Source organism: Oncorhynchus masou, chromosome 2 (genome assembly GCF_036934945.1).
Source record: "Oncorhynchus masou masou isolate Uvic2021 chromosome 2, UVic_Omas_1.1, whole genome shotgun sequence".
Taxonomy (NCBI): Eukaryota; Metazoa; Chordata; class Actinopteri; order Salmoniformes; family Salmonidae; genus Oncorhynchus; species Oncorhynchus masou.
In genome coordinates this window covers 31,408,584-31,428,959 of record NC_088213.1, presented here as the reverse complement: position 1 = coordinate 31,428,959, position 20,376 = coordinate 31,408,584, and the positions used below count along the sequence as shown (strand labels likewise).

The 20,376-nt window shown below is 45.0% G+C and overlaps 1 protein-coding gene across 1 annotated transcript; it reads left to right on the top strand.

The window, feature by feature from the left end:
* The first annotated feature begins 549 nt into the window (after positions 1-549).
* LOC135552929 (uncharacterized) lies at positions 550-4,560 on the top strand. Its single transcript, XM_064984882.1, has 3 exons — positions 550-571; positions 2,795-3,970; positions 4,505-4,560. Exons 1-3 carry the CDS (start codon positions 550-552, stop codon positions 4,558-4,560), a joined length of 1,254 nt encoding a protein of 417 aa, XP_064840954.1.
* The last annotated feature ends 15,816 nt before the right edge of the window (positions 4,561-20,376 follow it).

The window sequence follows — 20,376 nt, the reverse complement described above, 5'->3', positions numbered from 1 at the left end:
ACTTTAGCCTTTGGAAATTATATGAGGCTATGCAATTATTGCAGCCATGCATAGATCATTTTCAATAAGTCATACAAATAAGTATTGGATATTAAATGCTCCATGAATCAAATATAATTTTGTACATTTTAGTATTTTGTAGGCAGAGATGGTAGGGGTTCAAAGAAATATGGCATCAAATCTCTTCAGTAGCCAAGGGTGGTATGACTACACAAAGGAATAAAATGAACTGATCCTATACTTAATGCAACTCATGCACTATACGTTTTGCTTAGCTTAGATAGTTGTATTTTGATAAATTGTATCTGTCCCCACAGTGAGAAGCCCATGTGCTTTGCTCCACACCATCATGGCTGCTTTTCACTTCAGACAGATGTGTGTGTGGCTGCCCTGACCTTGGTTGCCATGGTGACAAGGCACAGAGTTATTCACTGCCTGCCTGGAAACTGAGTTCCTGCTAATTGCTGTTGTCATGGCAACGAAGCAGCTGATGTAATAGTGGGAAAGGGCAAGAATCTGAACCCTTTTTAGATGCAGCCCTAAAATACCATGCACTTCTCCAAGAGCCGGGGTACGGGAGGGTGTGCTGTAGTTAAATTAGTATTTGAATGAATGTAATATATATATATATATATATATATATATATATATAAATAACAAAAATACATTTAGGCCTCCAATGAAATATGGCCCAAAGAAATGATGGATGACGAACAACGAATTTCTTATTGTGTTCTTCACACACAGTCTCAGTAATTACAAGTGGTCTTATTCTGGTTTTGTCTTAAAGATGGCAATTTGTTATGGCCTCGTGGTAAACTGCATGTTGGTTGATTTTTGCCAAGTCCATATGACTTAACCCTGCTGTGCCTCTACTTATGCAATCACTTGTTACCATAGAGGTTGCCTAACTGCAAAGTCAGTGGCTGATTTAACAACAGATTTAGCAACAGGTCATGTCATCAACAACAAGAGCCTTGAACAACTGCATCAATAACCCAACATCAAAACCATTAATAGCAACGTTTCAACCACTTAATGTAGTTGCCTGACAAACATGGCATGCAGGTATTCAACTCCCCCTGTACACTACTCAATCTTGAACATGGACCACCAATTATTCAGAATTTGTTCATGTTGTGTATGTACAGTTTGTGAGATTTTACTTTCTTACTCCCTCCTCTTTGCTCCTTGTGGAGCATAAGTCTGCAACAAACCCACGCCACAAGGGTCCTTGACCTGCCCCGGGGTCATCTTGACTTTGACGTCTGATTACATCCTCAGTGCATGATCTAGCCACCTAAGACTGACTTGGCATGACCCAAAGCCATGACAATACACATCTCTGACTGTAGCATGACCCTTGTCTTAAGATAACAACACTTCCAGACATAAGGGCAGTGTTTCTCTATGTGAACCACACTAATCAGAAATCCCTATCTCACCAGTCACTTCCAACAGGAAGAAAAGGTGGTTTAATGAGAGATGGCATTTTATTGAGTGTTTCTTACCAGAGGGCAGGGTCCCTTCTGTCCCGTAGAGAAGGAGGTATGTCATTTTCACTTTCTCTGGGTCCTACAGAGTGACAGTGTGACGGGGGAGCACCCATTGAGAGGAATAAGGTTGTCGTTAATGACGAACACCTCCAGTCCTTCTACATTTAACCCTTGTATGTGACCAGCAACTCTTAACTTCTTATTTTCAATTTGTTACTAATTTACAGGGCCTGGGTTAACTACTTGGATTGGATACCTCCAAGGAAAATCAGGTTGTTAGTGATTGTGTCACACACATAGCTTCTGACTCTGTGTGTTCACTAAAGATCCTATGGCAATTGTCATGAGAGGGGTTATCGATCCGGTTTCCTAGTTTCCTCATCTGGTCCTTCATACAGTATTATCATACCAACCTGATCATCCCAGCTTCTAATTTGCCCATTCAACCCCTTAACACTCTCTTGCAAGTCTTCAGCTGGCTGTTGTTAGAAATGACAATGCATTCTTGTTCACGATCTATCTTTATAGATACATGTATGACAAAAGAGAAATACAAGATTGAATCACTTATTCTACCAACTGTGTATCAACTACATAGACCCCTGTAGTTATTGGTGTTTTTTTTTCTCTAGAACGTTATAATATTTAAATCTTCTATATTGACACACCATACTTCCGGTTTTGATTATGTTGTTCTCTCTTCACAGAGAAATAATTTGACATCAGCAGGGAGTGCATACAGTGCATTTATTTACAAACTAGGAGATAACACCCTCCCTGTGCGTTTGGCTCTGGCATATTCATCATCAATGATTCTGTTCCCTTTCCTCTGATGTCGCTGTCACATAGACACTGATTTTTATTATGACATTTAAAAAAAAGCATGAAAAACATAGTTAGAGAAAGCAGAACATCGGGGGAAATAGCTAAATACTTAAAATATAAGGACTAATTGGCGGAGGGAAAATAAACAACAATAGAGCCGTCCCCTTGAACCCTCTCACACCCTAATGTCAAGACTAGAACATGAAGGCTTAGGAGGAGTTTGCCCCCAACTATTGATCTCACCACATGTAATTCATTATTTCATAGCAGCTATATATCTCAGTACAGATGTTGTCTTTGAAAGCGTGATCGCCACCCGAGGAGAGGCCTGTTACAACACTAAGACGCATGGACTGCTGACAGCTGATATTAAATTGAGTGCTGTCGCCTGGTGATGCAGGCTGTGAATGTATTGGGTGAGGAGTGGAAGGCCTCCCACAGGTTCTGACAGCACCCCACACTGCTTCTCACAGTCCCCCCACAGCCCACCACACCGCTCCTCATAGTCCCCCCACAGCCCACCACACCGCTCCTCAAAGTCATCCCACAGCCCACCACACCGCTCTTACAGTCGTCCCACAGCCCACCACACCGCTCCTCACAGTTCCCCCACAGCCCACCACACCGCTCCTCAAAGTCGTCCCACAGCCCACCACACCGCTCCTCACAGTTCCCCCACAGCCCACCACACCGCTCCTCACAGTCGTCCCACAGCCCACCACACCGCTCTTACAGTCGTCCCACAGCCCACCACACCGCTCCTCACAGTTCCCCCACAGCCCACCACACCGCTCCTCACAGTTCCCCCACAGCCCACCACACCGCTCCTCACAGTTCCCCCACAGCCCACCACACCGCTCCTCACAGTTCCCCCACAGCCCACCACACCGCTCCTCACAGTCGTCCCACAGCCCACCACACCGCTTCTCACAGTTCCCCCACAGCCCACCACACCGCTCCTCACAGTCGTCCCACAGCCCACCACACCGCTCCTCGCAGTCCCCCACAGCCCACCACACCGCTCCTCACAGTCCCCCACAGCCCACCACACCGCTCCTCACAGTCCCCACAGCCCACCACACCGCTCCTCACAGTCGTCCCACAGCCCACCACACCGCTCCTCACAGTCGTCCCACAGCCCACCACACCGCTCCTCATAGTTCCCCCACAGCCCACCACACCGCTCCTCACAGTCGTCCCACAGCCCACCACACCGCTCCTCACAGTCGTCCCACAGCCCACCACACCGCTCCTCACAGTTCCCCCACAGCCCACCACACCGCTCCTCACAGTCGTCCCACAGCCCACCACACCGCTCCTCACAGTCCCCACAGCCCACCACACCGCTCCTCACAGCCCCCCCACAGCCCACCACACCGCTCCTCACAGTCCCCCACAGCCCACCACACCGCTCCTCACAGTCATCCCACAGCCCACCACACCGCTCCTCACAGTCCCCACAGCCCCCTATAAAGCTCATTTCAGCCCCCCATACTGCTCCAGTGCTCCTATGAGCCCCCATACCTCTCCCCCTAGCCCTCAGAGCTCCCGCTGCTCGCAGCCATTCACTGCCTCATCACATGCTCAGTGTGTCTTCATCTCTGCTCTGCTCCAGGGACGCATCCGACCAGACCACAGCAGAGCTGGCTGTTTGTGGATGGTGTGTGTGTCTATGTCTGTGTGTGTGCGTCTGTCCGTGGGAGCATGCGTACAGGGAAGGGGGGCAGGAGGGAGTTCTTATCATTGACTGGATTATAAGTGTTCCAATTAGCATTCACAGTCCAAACAACATATCAACAACAGCATCCTAATGGCCCAGTACAATGCACACACACACACACACACACACACACACACACACACACACACACACACACACACACACACACACACACACACACACACACACACACACACACACACACACACACACACACACACAACTCCAGTGTAGATTTAGCCTTGTGTTTAGGGATACTGTCCTGTTGAAAGCAGTGGGCTGGTGGGAGGAGCTATAGGAGGATGGCTCATTGTAATGCCTGGAATGGAGTTAATGGAACAGTATCAAACACATCAAACATATGGATACCACATGTTTGACTCCGTTCCATCATTCCATTCCAGCCATTACAAATGAGCCTGTTCTCCTAAAGTTACCCCCACCAACCTCCTCTGGTTGAAAGTTGAATTCACCTCCCAGTGTCTGGTGGAAAGCAGACTGGACCAGGTTTTCCTCTAGGATTTTGCCTGTGCTGTTATTTTTTAGTCCTTAACTATTACAAGCAGACCTATAACATGATGCAGTTTTAAGTTGCTTGGCGTACACATCAGACAAATTGAAATGGTCAACCCACACAGAGTGTGGTGAAGAAGGTGCAACAGTGCCTCTTCAACTTCAGGAGGCTGAAGACATTTGGTTTGTCACCCAAAACCCTGACAAACTTTTACAAATGCATAATCGAGAGCATTCTGTCGGACTCTATCACAGGCTGGTACGGCAACTGCACCACCCTCAACCGCAAGGCTCTACAGAGGGTGGTGCGGTCTGCACAACGCATCACCGGGGGCAAACTACCTGCCCTCCATGACACCTACAGCACCCGATGTCACAGGAAGGCCAAAAAGATCATCAAGGGCAACAACCACCTGAGTCATGGCCTGTTCACACCGCTACCATCCAGAAGGTGAGGTCAGTACAGGTGCATCAAATCTGGGACCGAAAGACTGAAAAACAGCTTCTATCTTAAGGCCATCAGACTGCTAAACAGCAATCACCAACTTGGAGAGGCTGCTGCCTAGACTGAGACCCAATGACTCACCACTTTAATAAATTTATCACTAGTCACTTTAAACAATGCCACTTTAAATAATGCCACTTTAATCATGTTTACTTATATCTTACATTACTGATATTATATGTATATACTGTATTTTATCACATCTATTGCACCTTGCCTATGCCGCTTGGCCATTGCTCATTCATATATTTATATGTACATATTCTCATTCACCCTTTTAGATTTGTGTGTATTAGGTAGTTGTTGGGAAATTGTTACATTACTTGTTAGATATTACTGCATTGTCAGAACTAGAAGCACAAGCATTTCGCTACACTCGCATTAACATCTGCTAACCATGTGAATGTGACCAATAACATTTTATTTGATTAGAGTGAACACAATGATTGAAAATATAAAGAGTGGTACTCTGTAATGTGTTGTATTTGATTTACCCCACTCTGTATTCAGGACAAATAGTTAATTGCTTTGCCACATTTTTTGCAGTATTACTTATTACTAGTGCTATGTTGCAAACAGGATGCATCTTTTGGAATATTTTTATTCTGTACAGGCTTCCTTCGTTTCACTCTGTCATTAAGGTTAGTATTGTGGAGTAACTACAATGTTGTTGATCCATCCTCAGTTTTCTCCTACCACAGCCATTAAACTCTGTAACCGTTTTAAAGTCACCATTGGCCTCATGGTGAAATTCCTGAGTGATTTCCTTCCTGTCTGGCGACTGAGTTAGGAAGGACGCCTGTATCTTTCTAGTGATTGGGTGTATTGATACACATTCCAAAATGTTATTAATAACCATGCTCAACAGGATATTCAATGTCTTACATTTTGTTTTAAATCTATCAATAGGTGCCCTGTTTTGTGAGGCCTTGGAAAACCTGCTGAATAGTTACAAGGGTAAACCTGCTTTATCAGAGTATTGGGACATAGCCACAGGTGTAAACCTGGTTCGTATGTAGATCTGGTTTATATTAGTATTGAAACTAAGTCAAAGGTGTAGTCCGGTTTTACAGTTTATGAGTATTCAGGCTTCGGCACATTTAGACCTGGCTTAGTTGATGAATTGGGTTCAAGCGCAGGTGCAGACTTTGTAGGTATGTACATTGGAGCTGAAGTACAAGTATAGACCTGTCAGCGGGTGTATAAGAGGCGAAGTCAGGTGCAGGAGAGTAGCGTCATGAAAACAGGTGCACTTTTATTTTAGTTCCAAAACGAGAGCACTACATAAATCAAACGCGCTCAAAACACGGAACATAACAAAAGTAAAGCACGTAATAAGACACCACAGTAACATGAAACAATTACACACAAACATGATGGGAAACAGAGGGTTAAATACAAGTAGATTGATTGGGTAAATGAAAACCAGGTGTGTATGGAAACAAGACAAAACAAATGGATATCTGAAAAATGGAGCGGTGATGGCTAGAAAGCCGGTGACGTTGATCGCCGAACGCCCCCGAACAAGGAGAGGAGCCGACTTCGGGAGAAGTCGTGACAAGACCTGGTTTGTATGAGTATTGGGGCTGAAATGCAGTACACTTATTATTATGACAGTTATATGACAGGGGATAACATGAAGCAGTAGACCTGTTTATTAGTATTTTTTAAATCAGTACTGGGTTAGACATGCAGGTGTACACCTGGTCTGCAAGAATATTGGGGCTGAAGTATGAGTGCAGACCAGGTTTATATGAATGTTGAGGCTTGGTCACTGGGGTAGACCTGTTTTATGTGAGTATGCCCATGGATTTACCTGTTCTATATGAGTATGCCCATGGATTTACCTGTTCTATATGAGTATGCCCATGGATTTTCCTGGTTTATATGAGTTTGCCCATGGCTTTGCCTGATTTATATGAGTATGTCCATGGATTTTCCCGGTTTATATGAGTTTGCCCATGGCTTTGCCTGATTTATATGACTATGCCCATGGATTTTCCTGGTTTATATGAGTTTGCCCATGGCTTTGCCTGATTTATATGACTATGCCCATGGATTTTCCTGGTTTATATGAGTATGCCCATGGGTTGACCTGGTTTATATAAGTAATGGGGTGTAGGGATACACAAGGCTCAAACAGGTAATGGGTCTGGATGGATGTCTGTTGTCCATTCAACATGTTTGTGGTAGGAAAAAGGTGAATTAGGCTGGGGCACATGTGTTACACCACTATACTAGGAGTTTAGCTATGAAATGATTAGTGTATACAGGTCAGAGACCACAGGACTAAGATATGCAAATAAACAGGGTTGTGGTGTGCAGTGAATAGGTGGATATACAGTAGGTTACTGTTGGAGACTTGGGTAATACAGGCCTAAGGAAAGTGGATAACAGGGAGGATGTGTATTGGCAAAGGAACTGGGGTCTATAAGTAACAAATAGGGCATTTAGGGTTAGGAAATGGGTGTATCGGTACTTGATTGTATCACAATTAGGGTATTGGCAGGTGGGTGTTAAGGTTAGGACATGGGCTGGGGTGAGTGGATAATTAGGTTTAGGTAAGTGGGCTGAGGAATATAGAGATATTGGGGATGAGGAATGTGAGTAAATGTCTGTTAATCTTATTATAGGCAGAGCACTGTATGTTCCCATTGGTCGAGATTGTGATCAAGAATAAAACATTTAAAAATATATATATCTATGTATACACTACTGTTCAAAAGTTTGGGGTCACTTGTTTTTGAAGGAAAAGCAAATTTTTTTCTCCATTAAAATAACATAAAATTGATCATAAATACAGTGTATATATTGTTAATGTTGTAAATGACTATTGTAACTGGAAATGGCAGATTATTTTATGGAATATCTACATTGGCGTACATTGGCCCATTATCAGTAACCATCACTCCTGTGTTCAAATAGAATGTTGTGTTAGCTAATCCAAGTTTATCATTTTAAAATGCTAATTGATCATTGGAAAACCATTTTTTAAATGATGTTAGCACAGCTGAAAACTGGCCTTCTTTAGACTAGTTGAGTATCTGGAACATCAACATTTGTGGGTTCGATTACAGGCTCAAAGTAGCCAGAAACAAAGACCTTTCTTCTGAAACTCGTCAGTCTATTCTTGTTCTGAGAAATGAAGGCTATTCCATGCGAGAAATTGCCAAGAAACGGAAGATCTCGTACAATGCGGTGTACTACTCCCTTCACAGAACAGCGCAAACTGTAACCGGAATAGAAAGAGGAGTGGGAGGCCCCGGTGCACAACTGAGCAAGAGGACAAGTACATTAGAGTGTCTAGTTAGAGAAACAGATGCCTCACAAGTCCTAAACTGGCAGCTTCATTAAATAGTACCCGCAAAACACCAGTTTCAACGTCAACATTGAAGAGGTTGCTGGCCGGGATGCTGGCCTTCTAGGCAGAGTTGCAAAGAAAAAGCCATATCTCAGACTGGCCAATAAAAAGAAAAGATTAAGATGGGCAAAAGAACACAGACACTTGACAGAAGAACTCCAGCTTGAAGGCCAGCATCCCGGAGTCGCCTCTTCACTGTTGACATTGAGACTGGTGTTTTTAATCAGCACAACAGTTTTCAGCTGTGCTAACATAATTGCAAAATAGTTTTCTAATGATCAATTAGCCTTTTAAAGTGATAAACTTGGATTAGCTAACACAACGTGTCATTGGAACACAGGAGTGATGGTTGCTAATAATGGGCCTCTGTACGCCAATGTAGATATTCCATAAAATAATCTGCCATTTCCAGCTACATTAGTCATTTACAACATTAACTATGTCTACACTGTATTTCTGATCAATTTGATGTTATTTTAATGGGCAAAAAAATGTGCTTTTCTTTCAAAAACAAGGACATTTCTATGTAACCTCAAACTTTTGAACGCGGCATATACTTTTTAATATGTATAAAAAAAGTCAATATGGCTTACATGTTAGGCTTACTAATAGCAAAATATTTAGTGTCATGTCTGTGAAAAATGTGGGAACAAATGGGTTAAAGTATTTAAAGCCATCATACCTGCAGGTACAGTTACCCTGAGCATGATGTTCAGGAAGAAACAGGTGGCTTAACACTGGAGCTGTAATTGGGAAAGCTTGTGTTATTTCTGTCACTGAGCCACAGTAATCACACAGACATGCTCTCTCCCACACAGTAAAGGTAGAAAGATATGAACGACCACCTGTTTGTGAGCTTGACTGTCTAATAAGTGATGGAGGTAGTATGAGAGGGATGAGAGGGATGAGGAAGAATAACAAACTTGAAGAGGAAGCATACTGCAGGCTCCATTTTCTGATGAACAACAGCTAATAGATGGAAACAACCTGAGTCTCTCATGCTGCAGTCACAGGAAACAACATCAACCTCCCGAAATCATTGATTAACCTGATATCAACATTTAGGATCAATAACAGGAGAGACATTTGTGTTACGAGTACTTTATTGATTAATTTGATGCGATGATTGTGACATTTGAGTCCTTTTAAAGTGATATTGAATTCACAGCAAGGGAAACAGGAGCTGTGGAGCTGTGGAGAAGCAGTGGCAGCTCAGTTCACCTTTTACCATATTAGTGAATCAATGTTAGCTGGTGCTGCCACCTTGTGGTATAACACCATTATTGACCAATCTGACACATCCTGTAATTAATAATTTGACATCAATTAAACAAAGTGGGGGGAGGATCTATAGGGGAGGCATGTCTGGTGAGCGGTATCGTGCTGTTCCATTAAGATGATGCCTCCACATAAACCCATGCCTCCCCTCAGGCTAGGCTGGTAAAGTGCCTTGTTATTGACACTAGGGAGCAGTGCAGCTCCATGTGACGGACTGGTAAACCGATCTTCAAATCAAATCAAATCCAATTGTATTTGTCACACGCACCAAATACAACCAGTGCAGACCTTACAGTGAAATGCTTACTTACAAGCCCTTAACCAACAATAAAGTTTTAAGAAAATATTGAAAAACATAATAAAATAAAAGTAACAAATAGTTAAAGAGACTCAGTAAAATAACAATAGAGATGCACATAGTCTGGGTAGCCATTTGATTAGATGTTCAGGAGTCTTATGGCTTGGGGGTAGAAGCTGTTTAGAAGCCTCTTGGACCCAGACTTGGGGCTCCGGTACCGCTTGCTGTGCTGTAACAGAGAGCACAGTCTATGACCAGGGTGGCTGGAGTCTTTGACAATTTTTAGGGGCTTCCTCTGACACCACCTGGTATAGAGGTCCTTGATGGCAGGAAATTTTGCCCCAGTGATGTACTACGCCATTTGCACTACCCTCTGTAGTTGTTGTTACACACAGCTGCAGTGTTCCCCAAATGCCCCATAATAACCACACACATACTTTGGAATCTATGGTACTAATCAGAGCGAGGAATGAATTTCCATCAAAGACTGAAGTGGGACTGTAGCCTGAAAGAGAGTGACTCTCTGATCTGTAGCACCTCTACTGCTGAATGAGGCAGCCTCAGAGTTACACACAAGGGAACTTTAAAGCCGTACACACATACAACAGATAGTTAGTGGGAAGGATGTGGTTTTCTGCATTCCAATCCACAAGTCCACTCAGACAAGTGAGGAGATAGTGGCCTGTACAGTCTGAAGTACTGCCGGGTGTCCTGGCCCCTAACAACGTTCCCCTTAGCAACCATCAATCAGGGCCAGGTCACACAGTTCAGGGAGAGTTTGAGAGGACGGTCTAAGGTGCCTCTACACCCTCAGGCTCCGGTCGTGGGGGATTGGGAGTGGAGTGAGCAGCTTGGAAGGGCTGTGAGGTGCTGATAACAGTCACCAGCAGGGAATTCATAACACCTCCATAACACCTTCAATAGAGAAAAGAGGAAGGGGCAGAGAGAGGGTGGGACAGGGAGGAATAGAGGAGTCCCGGGGAGAGGAGTAACGGACAGTTAGAGGTCAGATCTTGCAGAACAGTTCCTCCCCTTCTCCTTCCCCCACTCCACACCTGGCTGCATGTGTTACCTGCTCCTGGCTCTAGGACTGGGGGATTGACGTGGGCACAGTCAGGGCTTTGTTGGCCCTGGCCGTACTTCTCACAGACCTCCCATTGTAACAGCTGGGCACTGCTACCATGCATACCAACCCCCCTCACCTGGCCAGCGCGCCCACCCAGGTTGGGCCTGTGCCAGCCAAACTCTGACTCTAGATCTAGGGCATGTCTCAGTTTGCCTGGGTCCAGTCAACAGACAAGGGTCTGGGCCCTAACTCTCCTTCCTTCCCTTAAATCCACGACAGGGATGGAGTGTCCCCTTTCACATACAATCCTGATGTCTGACTGAGAGGGGCTTCAAAGAGGACTAGGTAAAGGCTTATAGGAGTATAAGCTCTTATTGTGTGGGGAGGCCAGACTGGAATGAGGATATTGATTTCAGAGGGTTGGCACCGCTGGCACACAGAGGTTTATATGCTCAGAGGGTGACTCTTCCACCACATCAGACAGAGAGAGAGATAACGATGGGAGATCTAGGGAAAGAGAGAGGAGAGAGAGAGAGAGATAGGCAAAGAGAGATGGAGGGAGAGACACTCTAGACCTGACACATGGGCACCCACAGACAGGCCTTGATAGATGAAATCATCAGAGCACCCTATTGTCTGTACTGTGTGTGTGTGTGTGTGTGTGTGTGTGTGTGTGTGTGTGTGTGTGTGTGTGTGTGTGTGTGTGTGTGTGTGTGTGTGTGTGTGTGTGTGTGTGTGTGTGTGTGTGTGTGTGTGTGTGTGTGTGTGTGTGTGTGTAGGGGGATAGAGAGGAAGAGATCTTGGATCTCTTTGATGTTGTTGGAATGGAGTGGTGGTCTAAGGTTACAAATAGATAAAGAGTACTGGAACGCTCACTACTGTTTTCAACTCAGACCCAGGGTGTGTTTGTGTGTGTGTGTGTGTGTGCATGCGCCTGGGTGCTCATGCATGTTTGTCCATGCTTGTGTTTTAAAGGCCCAGTGCAGCTGATGAAACTAATACTGTAAAAGTGTGAAAACATTTATCAGTGTTATCTCTCTTGGGGTGGCAGGTAGCCTTGTGTTTAGAGCGTTGGACTAGTAACCGAAAGGTTGATGGATTGAATCCCTGAGCTAACAAGGTAAAATTCTGTTGTTCTGCCCCTGAACTAGGCAGTTAATTAACCCACTGTTCCCTGGTAGGCTGTCATTTGTTCTTAACTGACTTGCCTATTTTAAAAATGTTGCTGGATTAAAATACAGTCTTCCACATAGATTTGTATGGGTGGGAGTTTTGACTTTCCATGGTGACATCACCATGCAGTAAATTGGTCAATAGACCAATTAAATTCTATCTTAAGAAATAGTTTAGAATTTTTGCCCATTTGAATGGAAATCTATTACAGTAAGGTACTTAAGTGTTACCCAGAAATGATTTGATATTGATATAAAAAAAACAGCTGCATGGGCCTTTAATGTGTCTGTGTGAGTTCTGAGACAGATTGAAAAGAGGAGAGAAGAGAGAATCTACCAAGAGAATTCTCTTCGATTATAATCACAGCCGTATATATCCCCCCCCAAGTAGACACATCGATGGCTCTGAACAAACTTTATTTAACTCTTTGCAAACTGGAAACCATTTATCCGGAGGCTGCATTCATTGTTGCTGGGGATTTTAACAAGGCTAATCTGAAAACAAGACTCCCTAAATTTTATCAGCATATCGATTGCGCAACCAGGGGCGGAAAAACCTTGGATCACTGTTACTCTAACTGTTACTCTTATATGCGACGCATATAAGGCCCTGCCCCGCCCCCCTTTCGGAAATGCTGACCACGACTCCATTTTGCTGATACCTGCCTACAGACAAAAACTAAAAAAAGAAGCTCCCACGCTGAGGTCTGTCCAACGCTGGTCCGACCAAGCTGACTCCACACTCCAAGACTGCTTCCATCACGTGGACTGGGACATGTTTCGTATTGCGTCAGATAACAACATTGACGAATACGCTGATTCGGTGTGCGAGTTCATTAGAACGTGCGTTGAAGATGTCGTTCCCATAGCAACGATTTAAACATTCCCTAACCAGAAACCGTGGATTGATGGCAGCATTCGCATGAAACTGAAAGCGCGAACCACTGCTTTCAATCAGGGCAAGGTGTCTGGTAACATGACTGAATACAAACAGTGCAGCTATTCCATCCGTAAGGCTATCAAACAAGCTAAGCGTCAGTACAGAGACAAAGTAGAATCTCAATTCAACGGCTCAGACACAAGAGGCATGTGGCAGGGTCTACAGTCAATCACGGACTACAGGAAGAAATCCAGCCCAGTCACGGACCAGGATGTCTTGCTCTCAGGCAGACTAAATAACTTTTTTGCCCGCTTTGAGGACAATACAGTGCCACTGACACGGCCTGCAACGGAAACATGCGGTCTCTCCTTCACTGCAGCCGAGGTGAGTAAAACATTTAAACGTGTTAACCCTCGCAAGGCTGCAGGCCCAGACGGCATCCCCAGCCGCGCCCTCAGAGCATGCGCAGACCAGCTGGCTGGTGTGTTTACGGACATATTCAATCAATCCCTATACCAGTCTGCTGTTCCCACATGCTTCAAGAGGGCCACCATTGTTCCTGTTCCCAAGAAAGCTAAGGTAACTGAGCTAAACGACTACCGCCCCGTAGCACTCACTTCCGTCATCATGAAGTGCTTTGAGAGACTAGTCAAGGACCATATCACATCCACCCTACCTGACACCCTAGACCCACTCCAATTTGCTTACCGCCCAAATAGGTCCACAGACGATGCAATCTCAACCACACTGCACACTGCCCTAACCCATCTGGACAAGAGGAATACCTATGTGAGAATGCTGTTCATCGACTACAGCTCGGCATTCAACACCATAGTACCCTCCAAGCTCGTCATCAAGCTCGAGACCCTGGGTCTCGACCCCGCCCTGTGCAACTGGGTACTGGACTTCCTGACGGGCCGCCCCCAGGTGGTGAGGGTAGGTAACAACATCTCCTCCCCGCTGATCCTCAACACTGGGGCCCCACAAGGGTGCGTTCTGAGCCCTCTCCTGTACTCCCTGTTCACCCACGACTGCGTGGCCACGCACGCCTCCAACTCAATCATCAAGTTTGCGGACGACACAACAGTGGTAGGCTTGATTACCAACAACGACGAGACGGCCTACAGGGAGGAGGTGAGGGCCCTCGGAGTGTGGTGTCAGGAAAATAACCTCACACTCAACGTCAACAAAACTAAGGAGATGATTGTGGACTTCAGGAAACACCCCCCTATCCACATCGATGGAACAGTAGTGGAGAGAGTAGCAAGTTTTAAGTTCCTCGGCATACACATCACAGACAAACTGAATTGGTCCACTCACACGGACAGCATCGTGAAGAAGGCGCAGCAGCGCCTCTTCAACCTCAGGAGGCTGAAGAAATTTGGCTTGTCACCAAAAGCACTCACAAAATTCTACAGATGCACAATCAAGAGCATCCTGGCGGGCTGTATCACCGCCTGGTACGGCAACTGCTCCGCCCTCAACCGTAAGGCTCTCCAGAGGGTAGTGAGGTCTGCACAACGCATCACCGGGGGCAAACTACCTGCCCTCCAGGACACCTACACCACCCGATGTTACAGGAAGGCCAGAAAGATCATCAAGGACATCAACCACCCGAGCCACTGCCTGTTCACCCCGCTATCATCCAGAAGGCGAGGTCAGTACAGGTGCATCAAAGCTGGGACCGAGAGACTGAAAAAAACAGCTTCTATCTCAAGGCCATCAGACTGTTAAACAGCCACCACTAACATTGAGTGGCTGCTGCCAACACACTGACACTGACTCAACTCCAGCCAATTGATGGGAAATGATGTAAATATATCACTAGCCACTTTAAACAATGCTACCTTATATAATGTTACTTACCCTACATTATTCATCTCATATGCATACGTATATACTGTACTCTATATCATCTACTGCATCCTTATGTAATATATGTATCACTAGCCACTTTAACTATGCCACTTTGTTTACATACTCATCTCATATGTATATACTGTACTCGATACCATCTACTGTATCTTGCCTATGCTGCTCTGTACCATCACTCATTCATATATCCTTATGTACATATTCTTTATCCCCTTACACTGTGTATAAGACAGTAGTTTAGGAATTGTTAGTTAGATTACTTGTTGGTTATTACTGCATTGTCGGAACTAGAAGCACAAGCATTTCGCTACACTCGCATTAACATCTGCTAACCATGTGTATGTGACAAATAAAATTTGATTTGATTTGAAGTGAGGTCAGAGTGTAGCGTTCGTATTCAGGACAGGAGGAGGGTGCGGGTGAGATACAGGTAGTCCTGGGTGGGCAGAGACAGGAGGGTTAGGAGGGGGTGAGGAGAGGAGAGGTGTGGAAGGGGTCAGAGAGGATGTGGGGACTGACTCATCACCACATCAGCTTTGTTCCTCCCGCGGGGAAAGACAACATTGGGACAGGATGCCATTCAACTATACATCTCCTTTCTTCCTTTCTCTTTCTGTCCCTTCCTTTCATCAAGACAGAAATAGAGGAGACAGAGTGAAGAACAGCGAGGGGTCTCTTTCAGAGCAGAAATAGAGACACTGGTCTCTTAATTCACAGCAGCCTTCAGCCGAGTACTGACTAACTGCTTTCAATTGCTTGACATTCAGACCACTCTATTCAGCCATCACTCTCTCCCTCTATCTCTCTTTATCATTTCCCCCATCCATCAGTGTGCAATCTTATTTTGGGATCCTCACCCCCCCCCCTGTGGTCCCCTAGTGGGTCTCACCCAGGTCAGGGGAGCCCCCCCCCCCCCGTCTCTCTCTCAGCCCAACAGGGTGACTCCGAGGTGGAGCTAGGTTCAGCGTGTTAGTGCCTGTTTGTCTCCACTGATGCACACTGCCTGGCTCTGTGTGGCTGCACTGGGCTGGTTAACCCCTCACACTCTACACCTACATCAGTGCCTATATATGCAACTGTGGGATCACCCTCTCCGTAGCTGACGTGAGTAAGACCTTTAAACAGGTCAACATACACAAGGCTACGGGGCCAGACGTATTACCAGGACGTGTGCTCCAGGCATGTGCTGACCAACTGGCAGGTGTCTTCACTGACATTTTCAACATGTCCCTAATTAAGTCTGTAATACCAACATGTTTCAAGCAGACCACCATAGTCCCTGTGCCCAAGAACACAAAGGCAACCTGACTAAACAATTACAGACCTGTAGCACTCACATCTGTAGCCATGAAGTGCTTTGAAAGGTTGTTGGCTCACATCAACACCATTATCCCAGAAACCCTAGACCCACTCCAATTTGCATTCCGCCCAAACAGATTCACAGATGATGCAATCTCTATTGCACTCCACACTGCCCTTTCCCACCTGGACAAAAGGAACACTGAGAATTCTATTCATTGACTACAGCTCAGCGTTCAACACCATAGTACCCTCAAAGCTCATCACTAAGCTGAGGATCCTGGGACTAAACACCTCCCTCTGCAACTGGATGCATGCTCAGTCCCCTCCTGTACTCCCTGTTCACCCACGACTGCATGGCCACGCACGACTCCAACACCATCATTAAGTTAGCAGACGACGCAACAGTGGTAGGCCTGATCACCAACAATGACGAGACAGCCTATAGGGAGGAGGTCAGAGGCCTGGCTGTGTGGTGCCAGAATAACAACCAATCCCTCAATGTAATCAAGACTAAGGAGATTATTGTGGACTACAGGAAAAGGAGAACCGAGCACGCCCCCATTCTCATCAACGGGGCTGTAATGGAGCAGGTTGAGAGCTTCAAGTTCCTTGGTGTCTACATCAACAACAAACTAGAATGGTTCAAACACACCAAGACAGTCGTTAAGAGGGCACGACAAAGCCTATTCCCCCTCAAGAAACTAAAAAGATTTGGCATGGGCCCTGAGATCCTCAAAAGGTTCTACATCTGCAACATCGAGAGCATCCTGACTGGTTGCATCACTGCCTGGTACGGCAACTGCTCGGCCTCTGACTGCAAGGCACTACAGAGGGTAGTGTGTACGGCCCAGTACATCAGTGGGGCTAAGCTGCCTGCCATCCAGGACCACTACAGCAGGCGGTGTCAGAGGAAGGGCCTAAAAATTGTTAAAGTCCCCAGCCACCCCAGTCATAGACTGTTCTCTCTACTACTGCATGGCAAGAGGTACCGGAGTGACAAGTCTAGGACAAAAAGGCTTCTCAACAGTTTTTAACCCTAAGCCACAAGACTCCTGAACAGCTAATCAAATGCCTACCTGGACTATTTGCATTGAGTGCACCCCCACCCCCAACCCCTCTTTATACGCTGCTGCTACTCTCTGTTTATCATATATGCATAGTCACTTTAACTATACATTCATCTACATACTACCTCAATTGGGCCGACCAACCAGTGCTCCCCCACATTGGCTAACCGGGTTATCTGCATTGTGTCCCACCACCTGTACATACTACCTCAATCAGCCTGACTAACCGGTGTCTGTATGTAGCCTTGCTACTTTTATAGCCTTGCTACTGTATATAGCCTGTCTTTTTACTGTTTTATTTCTTTACCTACCTATTGTTCACTTAATACCTTTTAGCACTATTGGTTAGAGCCTGTAAGTAAGCATTTCACTGTAAGGTATCCCACATCACAGCTCCCTCAACATGGAGCACCCTGCAACGACCACAGCACAGTGAGTGTACTCTATATCAAATCAAAGTTTATTTGTCACGTGCGCTGAATACAACAGGTGTTGTATACCTGTTGTATTCAGCGCACGTGACAAATAAACTTTAGAGTACACTCACTGTGCTGTGGTCGTTGCAGGGTGCTCCATGTTGAGGGAGCTGTGATGTGGGATATCTTATACACTACTGGTCATTTATTGTGTAAGAGTTTGTGTGTATGTGTTCTCACACCACTGCTCACTTGGATCTTGTTGGTGTGTGTCTGTGGCATTGGCCGTGTGTGTGGGGTTTCACGTCCGTCCAGATGATAGAGTGCAGAGAGTGGGGAAGGTTTGTGGGTAGCTTGACACAGGGGTGAAACATTTCATCAGCCTCCCCTACAACCCACACAACAACACCAGCCAAATCTACAGTACATCTCACACACACACACACACACACACACACACACACACACACACACACACACACACACACACACACACACACACACACACACACACACACACACACACACACACACACACACACACACATACTCCTAAGCCCCCAAACACCCAGTGCTAAAAAGGTGGAAAAGAGCATTTAAATTTGTCATATCTCATTAAGTAACAATATACACAGTGTGTGTGGTTTAGCTCATTCATATACTGTAAGGATCTAGTAGCTCTTTGAGCAGAGTGACTTTGGCTGTCTGTCTGCTGGACAGTGTAGCTCTGTACTGCCATGCCTAATGTCTTCCTCAGACCTGCACTACTCATACTGTACATCATACTCCTGTTTCATCCACTATGACGGAGAGATCATATACAGGTCACACTTCAAGGCAAGCCCCTTATTCAGTCCTGTGCAGAGACATACATACATATATTGGAAAAGTAAATAATTAAACCCTAGAAATCATACAGTAGTGTTTTGATTAAATGTTTAATAGTGCTTTCTCAGATAAATAAAAAGCACATCACAAAGAGGGGTTTACAACACCTTCAAAATAAATACAGTTGAAGTCGGAAGTTTACATACACCGTAACCAAATACATTTAAACTCAGTTTTTCACAATTCCTGACATTTAATCCAAGTAAAATTCCCTGTCTTAGGTCAGTTAGGATCACCACTTTATTTTAAGAATGTGAAATGTCAGAATAATAAGAGATAATTATTTATTTCAGCTTTCATTTCTTACATCACATTCCCAGTGGGTCAGAAGTTTACAATTAGTATTTGGTAGCATTGCATTAAAATTGTTTAACTTGGGTCAAACGTTTCGGGTAGCCTTCCACAACTTCCCACAATAAGTTGGGTGAATTTTGGCCCATTCTTCCTGACAGAGCTGGTGTAACTGAGTCAGGTTTGTAGGCCTCCTTCCTCGCACATTCTTTTTCAGGCTTTGTGATGGCTTCTCCAATATCTTGACTTTGTTGTCCTTAAGCCATTCTGCCACAACTTTGGAAGTATGCTTGGTGTCATTGTCCATTTGGAAGACCCATTTGTGAACAAGCTTTAACTTCCTGACTGATGTCTTGAGATGTTGCTTCAATATATCAACATAATTTTCCTGCCTCACGATACCAACTATTTTGTGAAGTGCACCAGTCCCTCTTGCAGCAAAGCACCGCCACAACCTGATGCAGCCACCCCCGTTCTTCACTGTTGGGATGGTGTTCTTCAGATTGCATGATTCCCCCTTTTCCCTCCAAACATAACAATGGTCATTATGGCCAAACAGTTCTATTTCTCCAAAAAGTATGATCTTTGTCCCCATGTGCAGTTGCAAACCGTAGCCTGGCTTTTTTATGGTGGTTTTGGAGCAGTGGCTTCTTCCTTGCTGAGCGGCCTTTCAGGTCTTGTCAATATAAGATTTGTTTTACTGTGGATATAGATACTTTTGTACCCGTTTACTCCAGCATCTTCACAAGGTCCTTTGCTGTTGTTCTGGGATCGATTTGTACTTTGGTGTGAAAAGTGCATTCCTCTCTAGGAAACAGAACGCGTCTCCTTCCTTATTGGTATGATGGCTCCGTGGTCCCATGATGTTTGTACAGATGAATGTGGTACCTTTAGGCTTTTGGAAATTGCTCCCAAGGATGAACCACACTTGTGGAGGTCTTGGCTGATTGCTTTTGATTTTTCCATGATGTCAAGCAAAGATGCACTGCGTTTGAAGGTAGGCCTTCAAATACATCCACAGGTACACCTCTAATTGACTCAAATGGTGTCAGTTAGCCTATCAGAAGCTTCTAAAGTCATGACATCATTTTCTGGAATTTTCCAAGGTGTTTAAAGGCACAGTCAACTTGGTGTATGTAAACTTCTGACCCACTGGAATTGTGATACAGTGAACTATAAGTGAAATAATCTGTCTGTAAACAATTGTTGGAAATATTACTTGTGTCATGCACAAAGTAGATGTCCTAACCGACTTGCCAAAACTAGTTTGTTTTCAAGAAATTTGTGGAGTGGTTGAAATACGAGTTTTAATGACTCCAACCTAAGTGTATGTAAACTTCAGACTTCAACTGTGTATCAAAATAAGTTTAACACAAGACTAGGAAATAAAGGATGGTCAATGTGTAGCTTCATGTTTTCTCAT